At 38.4% G+C, this 26,804-nt stretch overlaps 1 protein-coding gene across 2 annotated transcripts in view; it reads right to left on the bottom strand.

Moving 5' to 3' along the window:
* kcnd2 (potassium voltage-gated channel, Shal-related subfamily, member 2) overlaps nucleotides 1–26,804 on the bottom strand; it is a 497,597-nt gene that overhangs the window by 22,070 nt on the left and 448,723 nt on the right. For both annotated transcript variants that reach the window (XM_043709602.2, XM_043709603.2), the window contains exon 3: nucleotides 18,443–18,605. In XM_043709602.2, coding sequence (XP_043565537.1) covers nucleotides 18,443–18,605 — 163 coding nt within the window. The remainder of the gene's footprint in view (nucleotides 1–18,442; nucleotides 18,606–26,804) is intronic.

Here is a 26,804-nt window from a genome sequence, read left to right on the forward strand (position 1 = left end):
AGGCTATTGCAGAAAATACGGAGGCACGAGATTGAGGATGATGTAGCAGTTTGGATAAAAAATTGGCTAGATGTAATAAGACAGAGGCTGGTGGTTGATGGGAAACGTTTATCCTGGGGTTCAGATACTAGAGGTATACCACAAGGATCTGTTTTGAGGGCACTGTTATTTGTTACTTTTATAAATGACCTGGATGAGGGCATAGAAGGATGGGCTGGTAAATGTGCGGATGACACTCAGAGTTGTGGATAGTGCCGAAGGATGTTGCAGGGGGACATAGATAAGCTGCAGAGCTGGGCTGAAAGGTGGCAAATGGAGGTTAATGCAGAAAAGTGTGAGGTGATTCACTTTGGAAGGAGTGACAGAGCTAGAGAATACTGGGCTAATGGTAAGATTCTTGGTAGGATAGATGAGCAGAGGGATCTCGGTGTCCATGTATATAGATCTGTGAAAGTTGCCACCCAGGTTGATAGGGTTGTTAAGAAGGTGTAGGGTGTGTTAGCTTTTATTGAGTTTCAGTGCCACGAGGGATTGAGTTTCAGTGCCACGAGGTCATGTTACAGCTGTACAAAACTCTGGTGCAGCCACATTTGGAGTATTGCGCACAGTTTTGGATGCCATATTAGAAGAAAGTGAGGACTGCAGATGCTGGAGACCAGAGTTGAAAAGTGTGGTGCTGGAAAAGCGCAGCAGGTCAGTCAGCATCCGAGGAGCAGGAAAATCGACGTTTCGGGCATAAGCCCTTCTTCAGGAATTAGGAAGGATGTGGAAGCATTGGAAAAGGTGCAGAGGAGATTTAACAGGATGTTGCCTGGTATGAAGGGAAGGCTGGGGGGTTCACACGCTGTTTGCATTAGAGAGAAGGTTGAGAATTGAATTAATAGAGACATAGAAGATGATCAGACAGTTAGATAGGGTGGACAGTGAGAGCCTTTTTCCTCGGATGGTGTTGGCTAGCAAGAGGGGACACAGCTTTAAATTGACGGGTAATAACTATAGGATAGTTGTCAGAGAGTAGTAAGGATGTGGAATGCCCTGCCTGCAACAGTAGTAGACTCTCCAACTTTAAGGGCACTTAAATGGTCATTGGTTAAACATATGGATGATAATAGAATAATGTAGGTTAGATGGGCTTCAAATTGGTTTCACAGGGCTGAAGGCCTGTACTGCACGGCAATTCTATGTCCTATGCTCCTCTTCTCCCTTCCAGTGAGTTGTTCTGGTCTGTGTGATCCCAGCCAGTGGACTCATGTTAGGGGATAAATAGTTTGTGCAGAAAGCTTAAAATCAGCAAAATACTTTTCAAATTTGTCCGTGAGTGTCGGGTAAGGTTAACATTTATTGACAGTCATTTAATATATACTTCCCACTGAAATCTGGGTTCAGGTACTCTTATAGTAATTAGGAATATATTAACCCATGAAGCATTGATTAGAGTTCAGGACCAGCATGTTCCTATGAGGATGAAATGTAAGGATGGCAAGATTTGGGAACCCGGGATGACAAGAAATATTGAAAGTTTCATAAAAAAAAACTTAAACAAGGAGTTGGGAGGGCTAAAAGGGGCCATGAAATATTCTTGGCAAGTCAGATTGAGGAGAATCCCAAGGCATTTTACACATATAATAGGAGCAAGAGGGTAGCTGGGGAAAGAATGGCCCACTCAAGAGCAAAGGAGGAAATTTATGTGTGGAGCCAGAGGAATTGGGTGAGGTCCTTATTGAGTACTTTGCATTGGTATTCACCATGGAGAAGATCATGGATGACGGTAAGCTTTGGGATTCGTATGTTGATATTTTAGGGCAAGTCGATATTAAGAAGAAGGAGCTGTTGGGTGTCTTGAAAACCATTAAAGTACATTAAGTCCCCAAGGCCTAATGGGATCTAACCCAGGATACTGAAGTATGCAAGGGATAAGATTGCTGAGGCCTTGACAGAGATCTTTGTATCCTCTTTAGCCACAGGTGAGGACCCAGAAGACTGGGAAATAGCCAAAGTTGTGTTTTTGTTTAAGAAGGGCAATAGGGATAATCTGGAAAATTATAGGCCAGTTAGCCTTACATCAGTGGTAGGGTTATGATTGGAGAATATTATTATGCACAGGATTTACTCAAATTTAGAAAAAAAAATGGACTTATTAGGGATGGTCAGCATGACTTTATGTGGGGGTGGTCTTGTTTCTCAAATTTGATTTTTTTTGAGGAAGTGACAAAGATGGTTGATGAGGGCAAGGCAGTGGATGTTGTCTGCCTGGACTGTACTAAAGCATTTGACAAGATCCCTCATGGTGGTCTAGTCAAGAAGATTAAGGCACATGGGATCCACAGTGAGTTGGTAAATTGGATAAAAACTGGCTTGGTCACAAAAGACAGAGAGTAGTTGTGGAGGGTGTTTTTCTGACTGGAAGGATCAGTTCTGGGACCTTTGTTGTTTGTCTTATACATAGATGAGCTGGATGAAAATTTAGATGATGTGATTAATATGTTTGTGGATGACATGAAAATTAGTGTAGTTTTGGACAGTGAGGAAGGTTGTAAAGGATACAGCAGGCTATAGATCAGTTGTAAAGTTAAGTGGTGAAATTGCAAATGGAGTTCAATTTGATCAAGTATGAGGTACTACATTTTGGGAGGTCAAATGCAGGAGGAAAATATACAGTAAATAGAAGGATCCTGAGAAGCATTGATATACTTGGGGTGCAAGTCTATTGCTCCCTGAAAGTGGCAACACAAGTGGACAAGGTGGTAAATAAGGTGAATGTATGCTTGCCTTCGTTCCTCTGGACATTGAGTATAAAAGTTAGCAAGTCGTGTTGCAGCTGTATAAAACTTTAATTAGACCACATTTGGAGTATTGTGTGCACTTCATGTCGTCCCACTATAGGAAGAATGTGGAGACTTTGGAGAAGGTGCAAAAGAGTCCTTTTCCCAGGTTGGAAATGTCAAACACTAGGGGGAAAGTTTAAAGGAGTTTAAGGTGAGGGGGGAAGTTTAAAGGAGATATGTGAGAAAGGGTGGTAGGTGCCTGGAACATGCTGCCGGGAGAGGTGGTAGAACAGATAAGAAAGCAAAGTTTAAGAGGTGTATAGACAGACACATGAACAGGCAGGGAATAGGAGGATATGAACGATATGCAGGCAGATGGGATTAGTTTAGAATGGCATCATGGTTGGCCAAGACAGGTTGGGCTGCAGGACCTGTTCCTGTGCTATACTGTTCTATTCATTAACAATGAAAGACCAGAGATATAGTTCCAAGCCAAGGTGATGTGTGCCTTGGAGGGAAGTCCGCAGACGGTGGTGTCGTGTACTGCTGCTGCCTTTGTTTTCTACAGGGAAAAGATCTTGGTTTTGGAAGGTGCTACCAAAGAAATCTAAGAAAGTTACTACTGTGCATTTTAGGTCCTACCACACCATACCCTGTGGTCCTGCGCAACTACATTTGCTAATATAGGAAGCACCAAACACGTGGAACCATAGCAGCTGCAAAAAGAATTCCACTGAAAACTGGCACCTAAGTAGTTATTGATGTCCTTAAATAATGCTGTTGGAGCTCCTTCCTGCTGCTGAATGCACAATGCAGTTATGCAAGGTTAAGGGAGGGTGTTAGCTGCAGTATGCTCTAAAATGACTGTTGATATCAAATCAGCATTGCACAAAACAGGATATTCCAACCCAATGGTCAAATGCCAATGTCTACACTCCACTAATATTCCTTACCCACTCGACTTATTTCACTCTTAGCTTTTTATCCATTGTGTACTTATAGTTTTCCTTGAGGTATCTTTGCCATTTGCCTCAACATGTTCCATATTTACACGTCAGCAAGTTACACATTCTCACCACTTTGAGTAAGGAACTTTCTTGTGAAGTCCTTACTGCATTTATTAGGACTCATCTTGTTTTGTGGTCCTTAGTTTTGGAATGTAATATAGTTTCAAATTTTGCTGTTGTTACAACTATGTTGAATAAAAACTTGAAGCTGCTCTTGCATCAGTTGGTTACATATATGGCAAATATAACTGAAATTCAACTACAATGTGGACAAAAACAGGATTAGCTCGAGAAGGTCTCATTATTACTTCACATAAGACAATAACAGGAAAAAAAACCTACAAGCCTCCTTTAAAACCAAATCACATTTTCTTTGTCAACCATTTAAAGATTATACATCACCTAATGTTTAAGATTAAATACATCTGTGTGCGCATTTATTAAAATTCTCATCACTGGCTCTGATATACTTGAGCGTACAGATGGCATGTGCATTGGTGTTATTTTTGGCATTTATCTGATCAAATATTTTGCTGAAGAATTTTGACAGATGATTTCTATTTATCTTATTTTACTGTGCACCTAAAGCTTACTATAAAAATATGCACTCACATGAAGAGAATATTAGGACAGTCAATTTGAATACGACTGCATATTTTAGCAAAGGATTCATCTGGATAATGAAGCCCATTAAAGCAATGTTCTGTGAAACTTTCTCCATCAGGTATTAAAGGTTAATAAAGTAATAATATCTCCCAATCACACACTTAGCTTTATTAACTAGCTCTCGGCTTCTGCTCCTCCTGTGAAAATGTCACAAAAAACAGTTAAAATACTGAGTGATGGTAGAAATCTGTGATCATGTTTCATCATAAATCGTATCAGATGAAAACAATATCATTGGGTTGCACTTGTCAAATAACTGAAAATTGTTGAGGAAATTCATAGTATTTGTATAAACTACTACTATTGTAAAACATTGACGAAGCAATGCAAGACTACTTGAGCTTGAACACAACCATCATAGACACTTACAAGATACGAGAAGGCCAATGTATCTATCCTGTTTACACTAGCTCTTTCAAAGAACAATATGTGTAATCCCTCCAAAAGTCTATAAGATCCTCATCTTCAAGTTACTGCCCAACTCTCATTTAAAATTATCAACGGAATCAACTTTCCCCACCTTATTAGATAGTGTGCCAGATCCTGACAACTCCAGGTGAAAAGAGAGCACCATCATCTTCCTTTTAGATCTGTAGCCAATGATTTTGAATTTATTATGTCTAGTTATTGATCTATTTGCGAGAGAGAATAGTTTTATCCTGTCTGCTTTATCAAAGACTGCATCATCTTGAAAATCACTATTAGTTCATCATCTAAGATAATGCTTAATGAAGGACAGCCCTAAACTTTCCAACCTCTCCTTTCCTCAGTAACATCTGGATAAATCTATTTGGTACCCTTTTACTACTCTTTCATATCTTTCCTTACATGTCATGCCAAGAATTATTCACAATTTTCTGGCTGAGATGTAACCTATGATTTATTGTTACTATTTCCTTATTTTCTTGATGATTTATTACATTGATTGGTTTCAGCAATATCCTAATACTCACGATGAAATATAACAAAAGAAGTCTAGTTCACTCTATTCTAGTTCATCCTGAAGTTTTTTTTTGCTTTAAAGGTCACATCAGGACGAATGTGATTCCACAGCAGTTAGTGTAAATTCAAGTGAAAGTAGATTCTGAAAACAACTCGCAGCAAGTGTGGATGAACTTTTTTTTTAGTATCTGGAATGTCTAATATTCGTTTAAAAATTCATTATTTTACTGCTATACAACGTCAAACCACCTGTTTCCAAATTAGAAAAAAAAACTCGGGATTGGGTTTTTGTCCAAGTGCAGACGAGCATTTCAGTATAGAATAGCTACACTGTGATTTTTCTTAAAGGAAATCCAAGTTTCCTGCATTTTCCCAAACCATACCATTTTTCTTTGGCTTTAGTGGCAGATTGGGAATGCCTAATGTACAAGATAGACTTGAGTCTTCACTGAAGCCATATTTAATGGGATGTGGTTGGGACTGGGGGGATTGGATTTCTTCCTGCAAACATTTTTTCCTCTGGTGGTGCAGCAATTTGGAATCTCTTTGCAATCATGTTAAGTTTAAGTTTTGTGAGAAAAACCGCAAATCTCCTGAGGATCTGGGAACATTCAGAACAGTTGAGTAAAATGTGCCTTGACACCTTTAAGTGTCATTATTTGGTGCAATGTTGCCATGTCGACGTAACTTCAGTGCAGTGATTCATTGCAGGGATCTGTCTATTACAGTACTTCTGCAATGGAGAAAATAATAGTGCAATAAAATAGTAAATTAAAGTTCTCATTTGATGTTTTTGTGATTAGATTAAATTGGACTGACAAATCTGGCTGTTTCTTTAGACAAAAATCCAGCTTCTGAAGGTAGAAAAACTGTAACTGCCCTCCCCCCATTCCATTAATTAGTAGGCACATTGCTTTGAAATGGAAACAGTTGTGTGCCCACCCCGTGAAGCCAGATGTTCTTGTCATGAAAGCTATTTAATTATGAATGTCTGGCTGGGTTTCAAAAGAATCAACTCAACAGGTTCCTGATGAAGGGCTTATGCCAAAATATTGATTCTCCTGCTCCTCAGATACTGCCTGACCTGCTGTGCTTTTCCAGCACCACACTCTTGACTCTGATCTCCAGCATCTGCAGTCCTCACTTTCTCCAACTCAGCAAGTCGTCTTATTGATCCATAAGAACATAAGAAATAGGAACAGAAGTAGGCCATTTGGTTTATCAAGCTTGCTCCACAATTAAACAAGATCATGGCTGATCTGCCCCAGGCTGCAATTCCTCTTTTGTGCCAGTTCAGCATAGCTGTCAATTTCCTTGACATTTCAAGAAGTTGTCCACCTGCTCTCTAATTAATTTCAGTGATCTAACCTCCACAAGTCTCTGGGATGGAGAATTTCTCTGGGAGAAATTCCTTCACATCTAAGTTTTAACTGAATGTCCCCTTATTCTATAACTATGTCGCCTAGTTCAAGTTACCTCCACTAGTGGAAACATCTCACCATTTAGCTGTCAAGAGTCAGAATCTTGTATGTCTCAATAGGATTGCCTCTCTTCCTTTGAAACTCCAATGAATAAAGGCCTATCCTGTTAGCTACGTTGATAAGGCAAGCTCCTTTGTTCCATGAATCAGCCTGCTGAATCTCTTTTGCCTCCAATGCCTGTATTTGCTTTCTTACTGTACACAGAATTCCAAACATATTTTTGCCAATACCCTATATGTTTGTAACAAAATTTCTCTATTTTTAATTGAACTCCAACCCTCTAGCGATATAGATCAAAATTCCATTTGCCTTCTCATTGACTTACTGCACCTACATGCTAACATTTTGTGTTTCATGCAAGAACACCCAAATCCCTCTGCATTGCACTTCTTTGGAGTCTCTTTCTCCATTGCAATAAAAGTCTGCCTTTTGATTCTACAAAAGTACATGACTTCAAACCTTCTTGTATTAAATCCCATTTGCCAAGTTTTTGCCCACTCTCAGCCTATCTATATCCCCTTGCTTTTGGCCTCATCAAAACATGCCCTCCCATTTATTATTGTATCTTCAACAAAATTGGTTACATTACACTCGGTCCCCTCTTCCAAGTCATGAATGTAGATAGTAAATAATGAGGCCCTAAACACTTTGTGACACTCCACTAGTTACAGCTTTTCAACCTTAAAAACACCCATTAATCTCAAATCTCTATCTTCTGTATGTCAACCAATCCTCAATCCATACTAATACATTATCTCCAATATTGGTCTGATTGTATTCCCACATTCCTCACACACTCCATCACAGTATATTGCAAAATGTGCTGTGAACCTGACCCCTATGTGAAGGGAGAAAAATGCCTCATTATGTCACACTTGTGTTGATTGTACATTTTGCAATCAGTGAATGTGTAGAGGTCAGGTTTTCCCTAGGGGTAGATGAAATGTACGCCTGTGATCCTAAAGCGATATAGTACAGATTTTAGAAGTAAGCTGGCATTCAAACAGTTGTCCATAAATTTAGAATATTTGTTGCACGTTGCTTTGTAAAGAGACATCTTTTGCAGTGTTTTAAATGTCTTACATTTATTATGTTAGCAATAGTCTGTAGCACTCAGCTTGTTGTATTTTATGACCAAATTCCACCACCTCACACCTACTGGCATGATTCATAAGAGCCTTTTGAGAATGCTTAATTTTTAATATTTTGTTTCATTTTACTGTAGAATGAGAAACATTCATAGGGAAACTGAAATTACAGACAAATGATCAAATCTGTGAGAATGCTCAATGTGATTTGGATGTTACGCTGATACAAGATGGGGTTTTTGGAGTGTGAAAATGTTGTACATTTTCATCGGTATAATTTGGAAAGGAATTTTTCTGAGGTTACTCAGAAATGGTGAAATAAATATTTTAAATTGCTTTCTGAAAATTAAGAATGAGAAGCTGAATTTGACTGTTCTGATCATCTACTCTAACTTCACAGCATGAATGCTGTTTATGCTTTTCTCGAGAGTTTGCTCAGATGTTCCACAGAAACAGTAGCCGATGAATGGGAGCAGTCCAACAGGAATGCAGTCCTGTAGTGCACAATTTGTTCAGTGCATATGGAAGAAAAATAATGTCCCTCCCATTCCAGAATTACATAACAACTGCAGGATCCTTCCTGCTTCCTGCATTCATCTGGTATCAGAAATATCAATCAATTTTGCTTCCAACTTCCACCCTTCTTTCACCTTCATCTGGTCTATCTCTGAATATTCACGTCCTTTCATTGACTTCTCTGTTTCCATTTTTTAGGATAGATTGTCCCCATATCCACTGCCAATCGCTGACTTCCACTGTTATCTCAACCACACCTCCTCACACCCAGCTGCCCATAAGGATTCCATTCCATTATTTCTGTTTCTCTCTCTCCATCACATCTATTCATACATTGTCACCTTCCACCAGGTTGTCTCTGACATGACTTTTATCCTCAACTACAGATTCCATCTTGCCAGGACTCTCAAATGTGTCCAACCCATCTTCTGCACTTGTGCTCTCAACCCTTCCCTGCCCCACCTCCCCAGAACAATGATAGTGCTTCCTTTTTCCTCACATTCCACATCACTAGTCACTGCATTCAGAGGATGATTTCCAACAGGATACCATGCTAAGCACATCACCCCCTCTCCTCCATTGTTAGCATTCTACATGGACTGTTCCTTGTGTGCAATTCTAACACTTCCTCACTCTCCAACGGCATGTTCTCATTCAATTGCAGAAGGTGTAATATTTACCAATCTACCTGTTGCTTTTCAGATTGGAGGCCAGTGACCAGTGGAGTACCACAACAATTAGTGCTGGGTCCACTGCTTTTTGTCATTTATATAAATGACTTGGATGTGAACATAGGAGGTTTAGTTAGTAAGTTTGCAGATGCCACCAAAATTGAAGGTGTAGTGGATAGTGAAGAAGATTATCTCAGAGTACATCAGAATCTTGGTCAGATGGGTCAATGGGCTGAGGAGTGGCAGACGGAGTTTAATGTAGATGAATGTGAGGTGCTGCATTTTGGAAAGGCAAATCAGAGAAGGACTTATACACTTAATGGTAAGGTCCTAGGGAGTGTTGTTGAACAAAGAGACCTTGGAGTACAGGTTCATAGTTCCTTGAAAGCAGAGTTGCAGGTAGATAGGATAGTGAAGAAGGCGTTTGGTATGCTTTCTTTTATTGGTCAGAGCGTTGCGTATAGGAGGTGGGTCATGTTGTAGCTGTACAGGACATTGGTTAGGCCACGTTTGGAATATTGTGTGCAATTTTGGTCTTCTTCTTATTGGAAGGATGTTATGAAACTTGAAAGGGTTCAGAAAAGATTTACAAGCATGTTGCCAGGGTTGGAGAATTTGCACTATAGGCAGAGACTGAATAAGCTGAGGCTGTTTTCCCTGGAGTGTCGGAGTCTGAGGGGTGACCTTTTAGAGGGTATGAATAGGATAAATAGACGAGGTCCTTTCCCTTGGGTAGGGGAGCCCAGAACTAGAGGTCATAGGTTTAGGGTGAGAGGGGAAAAATTCAAAAGGGAAGTAAGAGTCAACGTTTTCACGCAGAGGGTGGTGCATGTATGGAATGAGCTGTCAGAAGAAGTGGTGGAGACTGGTACAATTCCAACATTTAAAAGGCATCTGGATGGGTATATGAATAGTAAGGGTTTGGAGGGAAAAGGATAAAGTGCTGACAAATGGAACTAGTTAAGGTGGGATATTTGGTTGGCATGGACGAGTTGGACCGAAGGGTCTGTTTCTGTGCTGTACATCTCTATGACACTATGACTTGAGCCCTACTCACTGTCCAAGTCCTCAAGATAAAGTAGTACTTTACTTGTATTTCTTTCAATCTAGTTTACTACATTTACTGTTCACAATGCGGTTGTGTATTCATTGACAAGACCAAACACATACTGGGTGATAGCCTTGGAACACCTCTGCTCTATCTTTAGGAATGACCCCAATCTTTCTGCTTAGGCACTTTGCAGCCTTTAGGACTCAATACTTTCAGAATTTCACAACTTCAGACCATGTCTCTGTGCTTTTTTTCACTCTCTGTACAAAGTCTCACAAACACAAACATATCGTGTTGACTTACTTTCAGCAACATTGACCCATTACCTCCTTTTGTACAACCTAATGTACAACCATTTTACATCTCTATGTCTCCTTTCCCATCATTAGTTACCATTTGTCTTTTGCTCTGGGCACTCTCACAGTCCATTCCACTTGCTCCTCCTTCTCCTCTGTTAACAGCAGAAAACAATCATTTTCCAGCTCCTCTCAGTTCTGAAGAGTCACATGAAAATGTTAAATCTGTTTCTCCTTCTACAAATGCTGCTCAACCTGTTGAGGTTCTCCAGCACTTTCTGTTTTAATTGCACAACAACAGTTTACATCGATATAAAATCTTTACTTATTTAAAACATCCCAAGCTGCTTCACAGAAGCATCATCAAACGACATTCACCACTGAGCTATATAGGGTAAACCAAGACTTGCCACAGATGTTGGTTTGAAAGAACATCTTAAATGAGGAAAGAAAGTTAGAAAGGCAGAGAAACTTAGGGAGAAAATTTAACAATCTCAGCCCCAGACAGCTAAAGGAATGCCAAGATGTCAGAAGATTTAAGGCTGGAATAGTTTTCAGAGATCATACACTTGTCTGATGTCCCATCCACAACATACATTTACTGTGAATAAACTAACACCAGAGGAGATGGCACTCAGGGCAATCAGTCCTACTCAATGTCAGTAAACAAAGGAAGTAACTACCTTACCTAAATGTGGAGCTGGGAGGAGTGAGCTTGCTCCTCCAAAGTCCTTGTTATAAGTATGGCTTATCAAAGAAATCAGAGGTTTTTTTGTTATCAGGAAAAGACAAGAAAACCGACCCAATTAAAAAACAAATTGGGTCTGTATACTGCTAGTTGTAAGATTTTGCTACATTAGTCGCTTAGATGCAAGTTGTTATGAAATCCCATTATGAAAGGGGAACAACTTTGCAATCTCCCACAGACAGCAACATGACAATCATCTGATGCCGTTTCAGTAATGTTGATTCAGAAATAAATATTAGCAAGGGTACGAGGGATAACTCCTCCACTGATGTTCAGAGTAACGCTATGAAATCTATTTGGTTGGGCCTCCTTTTAATGAAAGACAGCACTTCTAACAACACAGCGCCCGCTCAGTTGGGCATTTGTTAGAATATTTGACCCAGAAATAGAACTTGTAATTTGTAATTTCTTTAAAATGAATTTAAAATCGAATTGCTTTTAAGAATGTTTGGAAATGACTTTCAAGAGTTTGCATCAAATGTAAAGGGATCAGTTGTAATTTTCTTGGATAATAAGAGATTTTAATCCAAGTGATCTGACGCGCCTAGAATCAGTGCCAACAGGAAGGAAATTAAGAGCAAAGGCTGGAATGCATTAAGGAAAACTGCAGAGAGGGAAGAAATCTGAAGGTAGAAGGAAGAGCTGGAGGTGGAAGGCAATCAGCACACAGATGCATAAACAAATACTGCGGCAGGACATAGTAATAAAATCATAGTGTGTCAAAGAGCAAACTGGATCCTCTCTAGAAAAAACTCCTTTCCAAAAACTCTTGGGGAAGCTAAATACAACGGAATTGAAAAGGACTGAATTCTAAAAGTCATGTGAATGCCTCAGGCATAAGGAAAAGCACAGAATTGGTATCAAAGGGCTAGATTGTGAACTGAATATTGTTGATTGGTCAGTTGAAAAGAAATTGTGGAAAACTTTACCACTAGAACTGCCGTGGCCTGAGTGAAACAGAACTTATAGATGTGAACCTTGCTAGTGATAACCATACGTTAGAAGGAATATGGCCGCCAATGAATAAGACTCAAAGGCAGGACTATTGAGTGTACTATAGCCAAATTACAGAACTTTGCAATTGCGCATGGTGTCGCATATGAGTGGTATGTCATGCAGTTATCTGTAGTACCCAAAGTCATATTTCTATTGTATCAACCATTTAAAATGAACATTTTCTTTTTATTTAAAATTACTTTTGCATTTTAATTCATCTTTAATTTGCATTGGTTGTAATTACAAAAAGTGAAATCTTATTGGTAATTTCTTCATTTGGGATTTGGTAAATGTCATTATTTTAGTTTAATGCTCCTCCCCAGAGATTGTAACACATGAGAATGGTGGATCTCAATTCTTGAACCTTCAGGCATGTCCACAAAGTACCCCTCAGGCTCATGACGCAAGACTCCTGAGAACATTTCTGAGTATTTTTACAAGTAATCATTTTTCCCTGAATAATTAAATATAATATGGTGATTTGAATAAGGGTGGTTTGTCCAGCCTGTGAGAGACCAGCAAAGTAAATCATTGACAGTTTCATTTATTAGAGGTGAAATGAGCAAATCTAATAGATGAGTATATCTGGATAAAGGAATACTGAAATAATTACTAACTTGCTTGGGTTTTTTTGATGAGATGAAAGGAGTTTGATGAGGATCATGTGGTTGGATTTCCCAAAGGCACTTGCTAACATGTCATAAACAGGTTTGTTAGCAAAGCTGAAGTTCATAAATAAAAGTGAAACTGGCAGTATGGATACAAAGTTGGCTGAATGACAGAAAACAGAATAATGGTGAACAATTACTTTTTGGATTGGTGGAAAACATTTAGTTGCATTTTCCAGGGCCAGTGTTAAGAGCACTCCTTTTCGTGATGTTCAGTAATGAGCTAGACTTCAATGTATTTGGCACAATTTCAACATGTACAGATGACACAAACATAAAGTATTGTGAACTTTGAAGAAGATAGGTTAAAGAGCAGGGAGATTATTCTGGTATAGTACAGAACTTTGGCTAGGCTACAGCTGGAATGGTGTGTGCAGGTCTCGTTACTGCACTATAGGAAGGATGTAATTGCATGGGAGGTAGAGGAGATTTACCAGGATGTTGCCTGGGATGGAATGTTTTATTCTGAAGAAGGGTGGATAAGCATGGAGTTGTTCCCTTTACAACAGAGAAGGTTGGGGGAAGATTAGATAAGGTGTATAAGATTATGGGGGCAAGGACAGGATGGCTGGAAAGCAGCTGTTCCCCTGTGTTGGAATAACAGTAATAAGGGGGCACACTGTTAAAGTGGAAGATTTTGGAGGAGATTTGAGGAAAATATTTTTCACCCAGAAAGTGGTGATGGTCTGGAATGTACTGCAAGGGAGGGTAGTTGAGGCGGGTAACATCAAGCCTTTAAAAAGTATTTTGATGAGTACTTGAAATGTCGTAACATTTAAGGGTATGGACCTAATGTGGAAAGTGGAATTCGTGTAGGTTTAGCAAAGTTTTGGCAGTACAGACTTGATGGGCTAAAGGGCCTCTTGTGTACTGTATGATTCTATGAAAATGACGAACATCAAATGGACCGATAGGGTGGGAGGACAAGTGGCAGATGAAATTTAATGCACAAAGTGTGAAGTGATTGATTTTGCTAGAAAGATTGAGAAGAGGCAATACAACCTGAAAGGTACAATTCTAAAGATAATGTAGGATCAAACCTGAAGATTTATGTATATAAATCACTGACAATCACAGGACAGGTTGGTAAACCAGTTAGAGCATATGTGATCCTGGTTTTTATAAATGGAAGCAGAGAATACAAAAGCAAGGACGTTATAATAAGTCTGTATAAAACCTTAGTTTAGTGTCAGCTGGGTATTATATCCATATTCAAGTAGCACACTTTAGGAAACAATGTGAAGGCATTAGCGAAGGTGCAAAACAGATTTATGCTAATGATTCTAAGGATGAGGAACTTCAGTTTGTAGATAGATTAGAGAAACTGGAATTGTTCTGCTTGGAGAAAGAAAATTAAGAGGAGATTTAATAGAGAATTTCAAAAACTATAAACAGTCTGGAGAGAATAGATAGGGAGAAACTGGTGCCATTGGTGGCAGGGTTGAGTAAAAGAGAACGCTGATTAAAGGCAATTGGCAAAGAAGCATCAGTGAAATGAGGATAACTCTTCACTCAGCGAGTAGTTAGGATCTGGCTGCTTTGCCTAAGAATGCAGTGGAATCAGTTTTAATTGAGGTCCCCAAAAGATAACTGGATAATTATCTGAAGTAAGACCATTTGCAGGCTTACAGTGAAGATAGAAGAGTGAGACTAGATTAGTTGCTCTTTCAGAGAGCCTACATAGACACAAGTGGCTCAGTCATCTCCAACAAGATGTCTATAAACATGCTGTCTATAAAAGAAATCAAGTTATCAATACATAAATAATTATTATTTTAAAAATTACACATTAACTGTTGTTTGCTATCAATCAGAATAAAGGATTTTGCCAAGTTAATACATTGAATGCTTTGCTTGGCTCCGAATTCCAGGTGATGGATCAAGGTTAGTATTCAAGCAATTTTTAGGCTTTATTAAAATTATAAAAAGGTTCCCAACCTACAAAGATCAGATTTCAACCCCCATCCCCCCCAAGAATAAGAACATCAACCAGTTCCAAAAGCTGTTAAAAGCAGTTTATCTTAAACTGTCTTAATTTACTTCTTATAGGATTCGTACAGCACATAAAGGGGAGAATTTAATCTCATCATTCTGGTCAGATATTAAAAAAGGAAACAAATTATGTATAAGTAACTTATTTTATCACATGGTTAAAAAGAAAATCATGAAACCTATAAATCCGACATAAAAGCAGAAAGTTCTAGAAAGACACAGCTGGTTGATAAGGATCGGAAAGGAGGTAGAGTTATTAGATTTAAATTATTTACAGTGTGGAAACAGGCCCTTTGGCCCAACAAGTCCACACCGACCCTCCGAAGAGCAACCCACCCAAACCAATTCCCCTTTCATCTAACACTACGGGCAATTTAGCATGGCCAATTCACCTAACCTGCACATCTTTGGACTGTGGGAGGAAATCAGAGCACCCGGAGGAAACTCATGCAGACATGGGGAGAACGTGCAAACTCCACACAGACAGTTGCCCGAGGCAGGAATTGAACCCGGGTCCCTGGCTCTGTGATGCAACAGTGCTAACTACTGTGCCACCGTGCCACCCCAAATATATATATCCAAGCCATTCACCTATTTGAATTGCTGCAATTTGAGAACCATGTAATCGATGGTTGGTTTACCAGCATGATCACGATCGTTCTGATGAAGGTTATATCTAAACATTTCATTTTTAACCTATGTCCTCAAATCTTTCTATAAATTATTAAAGTAAAACATTGAAAGTACAGATCAAACAGATATTTTGTCGATTGCTCAGTGAGTGAGTGCTCTGAATGCTCAATTAATTCTCCAGAAAACTTATCCAGTCTTTGTTCATAGCTAAATTCTCTATTCTTAACCCATTCTTCGAAAAACTCCTCTGTAACCTCACTGATGTCATCAGATTCTTTCTGTAAAGTAGGAGTCAGATCTGCATATCATACCTTAGCCATGACTAACCAAACACACTTCATAAATGGCACTGATTCACATAAAAGGATAGCTGGATTGTCATGTTCAGTTTTAGATGCCCTACTTTAGCAAGAACATTAATGACTTAGTAACAGTATAGAAGGAATTTATTAAGATGATATAAAGGATGACAGACTACATATATCAGGGGAGGCTAGAGACACGTAGGCTTTTATCGTTAGGCCATGTTAGGAATCTTAAAAGGCTTTGATAAGGCAAATAGGGCTGTAGGTTTCCAATAATCAATCAGCTGGTAACCAGAGTACATTAATTGAATGTAATTATCATAATAACAACAAGAGAAACTAAGTTTTCTTTTAACATTACAGTTATGGAGTGCCATATCTCTTTTGACCTCACTTTGGCATTTGCATTTTCAGAATGGTTGTGTGGCATCAAGTTCTGAATGATCTGAAATTTACTCCAATTAAACATTTATGTGGCCAAAACATTACCTGTGGGCCCTACCACAGAAACACCATAGCAGAGCCACTGATTCCCCCTCTTAGCCTTTGCTTCAGTTTGACTCAAGTGACCTTTGCATCCCATTTGATCATGAACAAAGCTACCCATCACAAAGATTACAGACATCCACCTCCAAAATATCACCCTGCCTCAGCTCCTGTCTTAACACACCTGCTGTTGAATTCCTCATATACAATTTTCTTACTTTTGTACACAACAATTCCAATATTCTTCTTACTGTATTCTTGTTATGCACCATCCAAAAACTTCTGTTTATCCTAAAGTCAAATTCCTCTGACCTCTGCTTTCTTCTAACTCTGACCTCTTGTACATTTCAGCTTCCTTTGCTTACTATTGTTAAGGTTAAGCTCTAGTGACCTATTCACCTTTCTCTCCATCTTTGTGACACTTCTTAAAATCTGTTTTATGTTTTGGTCACTCAATATTTCAGAAATTTAGCCTGAATGAGGGTATTAGTTAGTTTCAACATGGGAAGCTATCTGTGCTATGGGAAATTGGGACTTCTGGTTCAGTTTTACTGGCAGTGACCATCACATTACCAGATTTTTGCCCAGGAATAGTACAATAACCTGAAACAGCTGTAAGGGATGGATGATAAAACAAGGCAGGAACCTCTGATACTATTATTCAGCATTAAATATTAAGCTGGAGTTCCCAATTATACTTGACAGAACCATTACATGGGATGGGCAATGAGTCGCTAAATTACTACTGTTGATTTTATGGCTGGCAGGAGCTGAAGGTCCTCTTTCTGAAATTGGAGAATTAAATGATGGATGATTTATTCCTTCCAAAGATTTAAAAGGCTTTAAATACTTAAAAGGATTAAATTGGCATTCCTATATTTGGGGAGAAAGTGAGGGCTGCAGATGCTGGAGATCAGAGCTGAAAATGTGTTGCTGGAAAAGCGCAGCAGGTCAGGCAGCATCCAAGGAACAGGAGAATCGACGTTTCGGGCATAAGCCCTTCTTTCCTATATTTGGGGTCAAGAGTGAGGTGCTGGAAAAGCACAGCAGGTCAGGCAGCATCCAAGGAGCAGGAAAATTAACATTCCAGACAAAAGTGTGAAACGTCGATTTTCCTGCTCCTTGGATGCTGCCTGACCTGCTGTGCTTTTCCAGTACCACACTCTCGACTGTATTTATTGTCCATCAGTAAATGCCCAGGACGGCATGGTGGCTCAGTGGTTAGCATTGCTGCCTCACAGCGCCAGGGACCCAGGTTCGATTCCAACCTTGGGTGACTGTCTGTGTGGAGTTTGCACATTCTCTGTGTCTGCGTGGGTTTCCTCCGGGTGGTCCGGTTTCCTCCAACAGTCCAAAGATGTGCAGGTCAGGTGAATTGGCCATGCTACATTGATACACAGTGTTAGGTGCATTAGTCAGGGGTGAATGTAGGGGAATGGGTCTGGGTGGTTTGCTCTTCGGAGGGTCAGTGTGGACTTGTTGGGCTGAAGGGCCTGTTTCCACACTGTAGGGAATCTAATCGAATCTAATATGGATCTGAAGTCACATGTAGGCCAGACTGGGTAAGAATGACATATTTCCATTCCTGAAGGAAATTAGTGAGTCAAATGGGTGTTACAACCCTTGACAATAGTCACATTGCCATCACTAGCTTTTAATTCCAGTTTTCTTTTAGCAAATTGGATTTCACTATGTGCAATGGTGGGATTTAAGCTCATGTCCTTATAACATGAGACTGAGGTTGTGGAATATATGTTCAGTGCTATTAGCATTACATCACTGCTTCCCCTTTTATCTTCTCAGGGATAACAGTCTAAAAAGAAATGAAAATATTGAAATTATATTCACAGGCTCCTTTCATTTGGTTAAATGGAGTTACTTCTCTTGTTGATAAACATGTTTCTAGAGATATTGCAATTGCAAGCACAAACTTCTCAACATAGTTGAACTCAAAAGAAAAAATGATGAGGCACTTTTGCTGCTAGGAGTTAAGTAGTTTAACAGTTTATGATATCCTCATAAGGAAAGAAATATTTGAGTACGTAACCAGTACAAACAAGAGTGAGCCTAAACATGTCATATATGTGTGTCAGCTGTTATTCACATGTATTCTGAATAAAAGCACAAATACCTTCTGTGCCTTGCGTTTATCTGCCCGTTGGTTTTGATGGTAGATACGGCTGAAGTTTGAGACAATCACAGGGACAGGTAAGGCAATAACCAACACACCACTCAAAGAGCAGATAGAACCAAAAATCTTCCCAGCAATGGTCTTTGGTACCATGTCACCATACCTGCATCAAACAGAACAAATGATCAGGTTTTAATAAAAAGATTGCTACTAGACTTTCAGAATGATGCTTTTAAATAAAAGAAGTACAGTGGATTGCCACAGTGTAATCAATTTGTATCAGATCAGGGAGACACATTTACAATATAAAAATCAGAATGACAAAAATCAAATTCAATTTCATTTTTTTTGTAAGTCCTTTTCCTAAATTTTATTTCTATTAAACCATAGAATAGAATCCCTACAACGTGGAAGCAGGCCATCTGAATCCACACCACTCCTCTGAAGAACATCACCCTCAAGCCGACCCCATCCCTGTATTTCCCATGATTAAACCACATACCCTGACACTGTGGGCAATTTAGCATGGCTAATCCACTTAACTTGCTATGAGAGAAAACCCATGCAGACATGGGGAAAATGTACAAACTCTACACAGGTAGTCACCTGTGGCTGGAATCAAACCTGAGTCCCTGGCACTGTAAGGCTGCAGTGCTAACCCCTGAGCCACTATGCTGCCCTAAAGTACAACCAGCATGTCTAAACATGGACACTTGTGTTCATTTCGAATTTTTAGGAAATTTTAAAGAAAGCTTTGTCAAAATAGAATAACTAATGTGTTACAGCATCATTGAAAAGCAAAAAAAGTATTATTTTATTCAGCGCTTTCAACCTTTAGAAATTATACTGTACAGAATTGTAATATCCACTCCTTTGATAATTACAACAACTCAAAAAGACATCTTATTCAGCTAATGACCATTAGTGGGACACTTGTTTCAGTATGAGTAAATTGGGAACTTAATATTTCAGGGAACTCAACTTTTAGAAGAGATAGGCAAAATGGAAAAAGTGGTATAATGGTTGGGTTAAAGCCATAAAGAAATGTGATCTTTGAAAAGCATTGTGGAGGGAACAGTAATGGGCAGAAAAATTTTAAGAGTAGTTTATTTGGCCCTGAGAGTAATTGTTGTGTCAGGCTCGGTGTAAATAAACCAAGAAATCAGAGGTGCATGTCAGAAGGAGTAAGTATGGAAGTAATTTGATGTCATTGCCTGTAATATAAGAAACTAGATGTCGACATGCTGATATTGAAGAATCCAATAGACATTTACTACAACTAGCTATTACGTACACAGATTATAGTCACAAGCTCACCAGAATCCATGCTCAATTAAATCAGATTTAAACTGAGCAGCTGCTCTCAGTAGTACGACATGTTGCAAACAATTTCCTGTAATATGGAGTCTCAGGTCTGTACATAATCAAGTCACATCTATGATACAATGATAATGCCATGACCATTTCTCTTACGGGCTAAATGTAATTTTTTTTGGCTAAGTACATTTGGAGGGATTCTTGCCATGAGGCCCAGTGAGATTTCTTATGATATCTTACCAAACACGTTTCCTCTACTACATCCGCCACCCTATGATGTTCCTGTGTGGAACCTAGTGTGGAACTCCTGACAAGGAAATAGAACACATACACACAGATGTTCTTAAAAAAAAACCTGATCATCCTACAACCTTATAATCTTGCCGATCAGATAGACCATTAAGACATAATAACCGAAACCTCAAACACTTCACACTTCTCAATTTGTTTCTATATGAATATTGATAAATTGAAAAGAGAGATCATGATATCATAAATCATCCGTTTTACCGAGAGATTGAGTAGGTTGGGCCTTTACTTATGGAGTTTAGAAGAATGGGAGGTGACCTTATTGAAACATACAAGATACTTAAGGGATTTGACAGGCACATGCAAAAATGTTGTTTCCCCCTATGGGAGAGTCGAGGACCAGAGGACATAATCTCAGCGTAAGAGGTCACCTTTTTAAGACAAAAGTGAGAAGGAGTATCTTCTCTCAGAGGGACTGAATCCATGGAATCCATGGAATAATATACTGCAGAATGCTTTAAAGGCTGGATCATTAAATATATTCAATGTTGAGATAAATAGAATTTTAATCGGAAAGGGAATCAATGATACAGGTAAAAGGATGAAAATATCAACCATGATTCCAATAAATGGCAAAGCCATTGATGGGCTGAATGGCCTACTTCTGTTCTTATGTCTTATAATCTTATCCTAAAAACTATAAACTGACAACCTCCACCTTGAAATGTTATCAAGTCATTTTATGAGAAAAGAAACCTCTGTTCTCTGCAAGTAAATGAATTTATAATGGGTACCACTAATCCTGTGAATAGTATACCATTTTACACTGGTTTTTAAATAGTGATATATGGATGGTATAATTATAATACATTTTTCTAAGGGGTTATGCATGTCAAACTATATCAAATATGTTAATAATCTGACATGTTTGTTGTTTCAGATTATAATGCCATTTTTATTGAAGAGAAGATAAAGTATTGATAACTATTGCAACAGTTTCTGGAAATAACCAGCAAGATCATTATCAAGTATATTAGATTCAACCAATGTTACTTACAGCGGCAAAAAATGGTCTCCTACACCTTCCAGCAATTCTACAGAATAATTAACCACGTACATGGTTTCCTCATAAATAAGGTTTTAGCTCTAGCACTACAGTTTAGCTTTAATTTCCAATTTTATATTTGGTTAACAATCCTAATGTACCACAGAAGAAAAATGATGTTGTGTGAAATGTCTAAATAGACAATATGAATAAATAAAGCCATTGCAATGACTAATAGCTTCCACTGGAGGGTACATGATTTGCATTTTAAAATATCTTTATATGTACTTACATGCATGATTATTGCAAGTCAATCTAACTGAGAAAAGTTTATTACATAATGCAGTATATGCTTTATATACCACTATATACTTTAACAGCTAACGCAATAATCAACCTAAACTCACCATCTCTTTCCAGGCATTTTAATTTAACCTTTTACTAAGGGGTAATGTAATGTAACGTAATGGCCATCAGTCATTCCTATTGGAAATTTCAATATAAAAGACATAAGATTGGAACCAGGTGAAAGTAAGGATTGCAGATGCTGGAGATTAGAGTTGAGAGTGTGGTGCTGGAAAAGTACAGCAGGTCAGGCAGCATCCGAGGAGCAGATTTGAACTACCAGACATGCACTTCAGCTCCTCTTGACCGGAAAAGATAAAACATATTTGCCGGCTCCACTTAGGCTGGACAGCAGCTGACATGGAACAGGATATGCATGGTGGAAGCTTTGCTCATGATGGTCCTAAAATGGCAAGCTGTGTGCATTATTGGATGCAAATTAAAAGCGCCTTGCGTGGTTGGATCGCCTGTAAGGTTGAGAAGGCCAGCCACATCATTGGTGGGAATAGGCTGGAAGGCAATCAGATGGAAGACTTCAAAATCTCCCACAGATGGGTGGAACTTTCGAGTTTGGTAAGCAAGAAACTTGAGCAATACAGGATAAACTGGTCGCTTGACATCTCACTCGATTTTCTTCTCTGACAACTACAATGTTTAAAACAGGCAGCCAATCTGTTACCAGGTGAACCCATCGAAGCTGAAACTATACCCAATAATTTAGTAACCTGTTCCGAGAAGAAATAAAAGTTATTTGAACTACTGTACATAGATCCTTATAATCTGCAAATTTATTTAGGGATTGTCTCAAAACCTATTAAAAATTGAATTGAGTATTGGAAGGCCAAATCTAGATACTTAAACCGGATTTCTGACAAAATATTAAAAACTAATTAAGACAATGCCTGCTCATAATTTCAGCTTTTTGCTATTCGATTTTTAAAAAATTTGGTTTCAATTCCTAACATAAGCCTGTGATGAGTGCACAGCTAGGTGGATTATTCTGGGGCTGGAAGAAAAATGTCACATTCTCTGTGTAGTTTATTTTAAAGTGGAGAGAAGGCTCCAATCAGAGAGTTAGCCATTGTTTTGTTGCATCAACAACACTTCTGAAACAAAAATCTGAAATGGAATGCATTTTACAAACTGTCTAAGGCACTGTTAGATGATATCTTGAATACTTCTTTAAACTTACGGTATAGAATGATTAAAGTAATGAAAACTTAAATTTCAGACCACTAACAAGATACATCAGTAATTAACAAAATAAACTGCTGTATCACTTCTAATATTAAAACCTGACTATGTAATAGAAATACAAATTTTGCATCTGGTGATGAAAATATGAGACATGAACTATTTCAAAAATATTTTCCATTTACTTCGAATTTTATGGCCCAGATTTTGCAACTGTCATGTCAATGAGACTGTTAGTATTCAACATCAGTACAATTGTGAAAATGACAGCAATGTCTGGGACTGTACATGTGCAAACAAAATAGGAAATTCATTAGTTTCTGACAGTGAGGCACTGTTGCTTCACAGCGTGCACAGTTAAGACTCCACAGAAAAAAATCCTCAGCAGTCATTTGAACTCAGGTGAACTTCCCTCTTACAATTTAGTTACCACTATAAAAACCAAAATGTTATACCTCATTAAATGGCATTTGACTTGGTTGTCAATAGAATACTAAGCAGCTTTCTGCAGCTGAACAATGATTCTGGCATTGAAAAGTGATTTCATAATTATGGAATATCAAAGTTCTACATTATGATACAATGTCCCTTGACTTATAATATAAATTTTTATTTGCCAGCTTCTAACATTTTCACAAGTACACTTTTCAATTGTTATTTCCCGTAAAATGCTCAATAAATAATAAAAGGTGTGTGTTATTTCTTGGTTTGCTGTTGTTATTAGCAATTTAGCTTATTTAATGACCTGTTGCTGGATGCATGAACATCCCCTAATCTTGACATCACAATTAAACAAAATGGTAAAATCCATATCAGAAATATCTCTATATATCCAGATCAATTGTAAGTTCTGTCATTTGGCTGCTGACTGCAAAATCTGGGCCAATAGTTATGCATGTAAAACTAACGATGTAGCGTAGAAACAGATTTTGCGCAAGGTCTTGTCACACTGAAAATTTGATATAACTCTCTCCACTATAACTATATGTATCTTATACTACTGGAACTAAGAGATATTAATTTCTGAAATAAAAACAGAAATTGCTAGAAAATCTCAACCTGCCTGGTAGTATCTGTGTAGAGAAATCAGAATTAACATTTCGGGTTAAGGGTCACTGGTCCTGAAACGTTAACTCTAATTTCTCTCCACAAATGTTGCCAGAGCTGCTGAGATTTTCAGCATCCACAGTTCTTTTGGCCAATTTCTGTTAGCTTCAGAATATAAGATAAAAATGTGTTGCATTATGTATAAAATAATACTGAATGTCATAATTCTAAGCTATGTGCATTATACTCATTTGAAGATTATCAACAGTATGTTAATATCATATAAACTGCATAACGTTATATTAATTTTTAATATCTTTGATTAATTTATTTCTATAAGTTTTTGTTTTTCATAGTCCTGCAGCTATCAATAAATAACTAAAAACTTTTCTGTGTTTCCAACGGTCATTGAGGAATTCGTAATTTCTGCTAGGGTGCTGAGATTTTCTATTACTCTCAATAACTATCACTTTTCACTGACTTTTGTGGAAATTAATTCTTTTGTGTAAAGCAATCAATGTCATGCATGTATATTTAACATTACCAAGAAAATACATTTTTGCTACTGCATACGTGATAGGTTGTTTTAAAATTTTCTGGTTTAAATATTCTAAAGCTGCCGTTCAGATTAGTAAGAGTAAGATACACGGAACACTCAAAATTCAGTTGGTTATTAGAAGGACGAATTAGAATTTTAGACTTTTGAGGGTTTCTACTTCTTCTTTTATGTTTCATACTTGCCTCAAGCAATTGCAAATGTGTCCCTGGTCAAACATAATTCTAAACATAACAGATATCAATGTTCCCATGGAATACTGCAAAAGCACATTACAAATAAACAAACAAGTCATAATCGAAAAATAAAAGTAAACTGAAAAATTAACAACAGCAGTTGTTTCTTCTAATTAGCATGTTTCTATGATGTTTCATAGCAATAAGCGTTTTTTTCAGCAATTACTGCCACATCCCTGATGAGATTACTCACGGATAATTTCAAGTCTAGAGCACAGTTGTGTCATTAAACTGCTAATTTTGCCTTTATCCAGATTTGCCTCTTTAACAGCAGTCACATACATCTTTAAAGTGCTCACATGAATCGCAGGGCAGTTGTTAGCTCGAGGGGATTTGATCAGGCAGGAAGGTATAGAATAGAGATTCCATTGCTTTCTCAACTCTTCTGATCAAGCTCCAATAGGGAAGGATGGAAGGAGGCCTTCCTGCCTGGAGACCAACTGCGGCCTTAACAGCCCACCTCACCCCTAGTATCCCTAGCTCACCCAGAACTACATTGATCCCTGCTGAAGATCCCCGTGAAGTACTGCTCCCAGTAAAACAGGGCTTGGTGCTATTCAACAAGAGGCCCAATGCTGCCTCAGTAAGTTGCTCTGAAATAATATAGGGCTCCTAAAAAATATTCATTGTAGGTTTGCAGCTAATGGATATGAACAATACTTTGAACACAAAATCCCACTCAATGATTCTGAGTTATGGCATATACATACATCTGTCATAAAACAAGTTTGATTCACCACTAACTGAAATACATAGCCATACTCACTATGTTATAAGCAATGCCTCAGCAATTGACTTCAGTAGAAACTGCAACAGTTAGTAGCATTAGGCTAATACAGATGCTTGTCTGTATAAATATGAGAGGTGAGAACTGTATAACTAGGCAGTATGCTGAACAGGAAAGTTGCGTTAGGTGTAGTAACTATAATGGGAATTCGAACAGTTTTGACAAAATGTTTTAGAAGTTCATAAATAAATAATAAACAAAGATGAGAAGATTTGTAGTTCAGGTTGAGATTCTGGATGTAGAAAGGACACCACTTTGACTGGGACAACACATCCATCCTAGGACAAGCCAAACAGAGACATGCACGAGAATTCCAAGAAGCAAGGCATTTCAACCGGAACTCTATCAACAAACACATCAAGTTAGACCCCATCTACCACCCATGAGAAAAAGAACAGGAAATGGCATCATCACAGGAAATGACATCAAAACAGGAAATGACATCACCAACCCAAAGAAACCCAAACATATAAATAGAAAGCAGGAATTATCAGCAGTGCTTCACCTGGAGGCCCACTGAAGATGTTACCTAGTAGGGTGACAAAATGTCTGGAAATGAACCTTCCTGCTCAGCGAGCAAACCTACATCCAATAAACAAAGAATCCAATGAATCAGGTTGTAATTTTGCTCACTGAGCTTGTAGATTTGTTCTCAGACGTTTTGTCACCATGCTAGATAACATCATGTGGGTGATAACATCTCTGAAAATGATATCACCCACCACAACAGACCAAGACACACAAAGAGAAAGTGGGACAGAACACCAGCGCTTCAACGGAGGCTCTCTGATGATGTTACCAAGCATGGTGACGAAACGTCTGAGAACAGATCTACCAGCTCAGCAAGCAAACTTACAACTTTAACCTGAGGTACACATCTTCTCAAAAATTGCAATCTAATGAATAATTCACAGAAAATCCTTCACCCAGAGAATGATCAGAAGTAGACTTGCTAAGGCATAGCTGAGGCATACAGCATAGTTGCCTTTATGGGGAAGCTAGATAATTATATGAAGGACAAGGGAATAAGAAGCTGCGTTAAATTTCTACGAAATTAAGTATAATGAAGGAGTTGGAGCATTAACATTGGGGCAGACCAATTGGGCTGAACGGTCTATTTCTGGGTTATAATGTTTATAGAATTCCAAGAATGCACTCAAGGAGTATCCATCATTCAGTTTCATCTTATTTTTCCTCTTTCCCCTCACACACCAAAACAAACCAATTCCAACATTCAACTCCTGCCTGTAACTCCCACTGGCTCTAAGTGGGCAACTAATGACATTTGGGAGTTGAAATTGCTGGGTCTCAGACTGCGATCAGAAGGGGTTGCCATCTGCTTTAACCCCAACCTGGCTGAGCACTGTCTAATATTAAAATCAGATCTTTGCCTCTATTTTGACGTTAATTGAGCAAGGAAAATACTCTCTGGATGGAAAAGAACTCAATGATTCACACAATTTTCAAATTGAGATGCTATTACTTAAAATCTGCTGGTCAATTTCCATTTCCAATAGTTTAGTCAGTTCGTACTATTCATGGTGTGTGGATGGATAGTACTTTAATACACAATGACTCCTGCAAGA

Source organism: Chiloscyllium plagiosum, unplaced genomic scaffold (genome assembly GCF_037043375.1).
Source record: "Chiloscyllium plagiosum isolate Xiang-an unplaced genomic scaffold, Cpla_swu_hap1 HiC_scaffold_19, whole genome shotgun sequence".
Classification (NCBI taxonomy): domain Eukaryota; kingdom Metazoa; phylum Chordata; class Chondrichthyes; order Orectolobiformes; family Hemiscylliidae; genus Chiloscyllium; species Chiloscyllium plagiosum.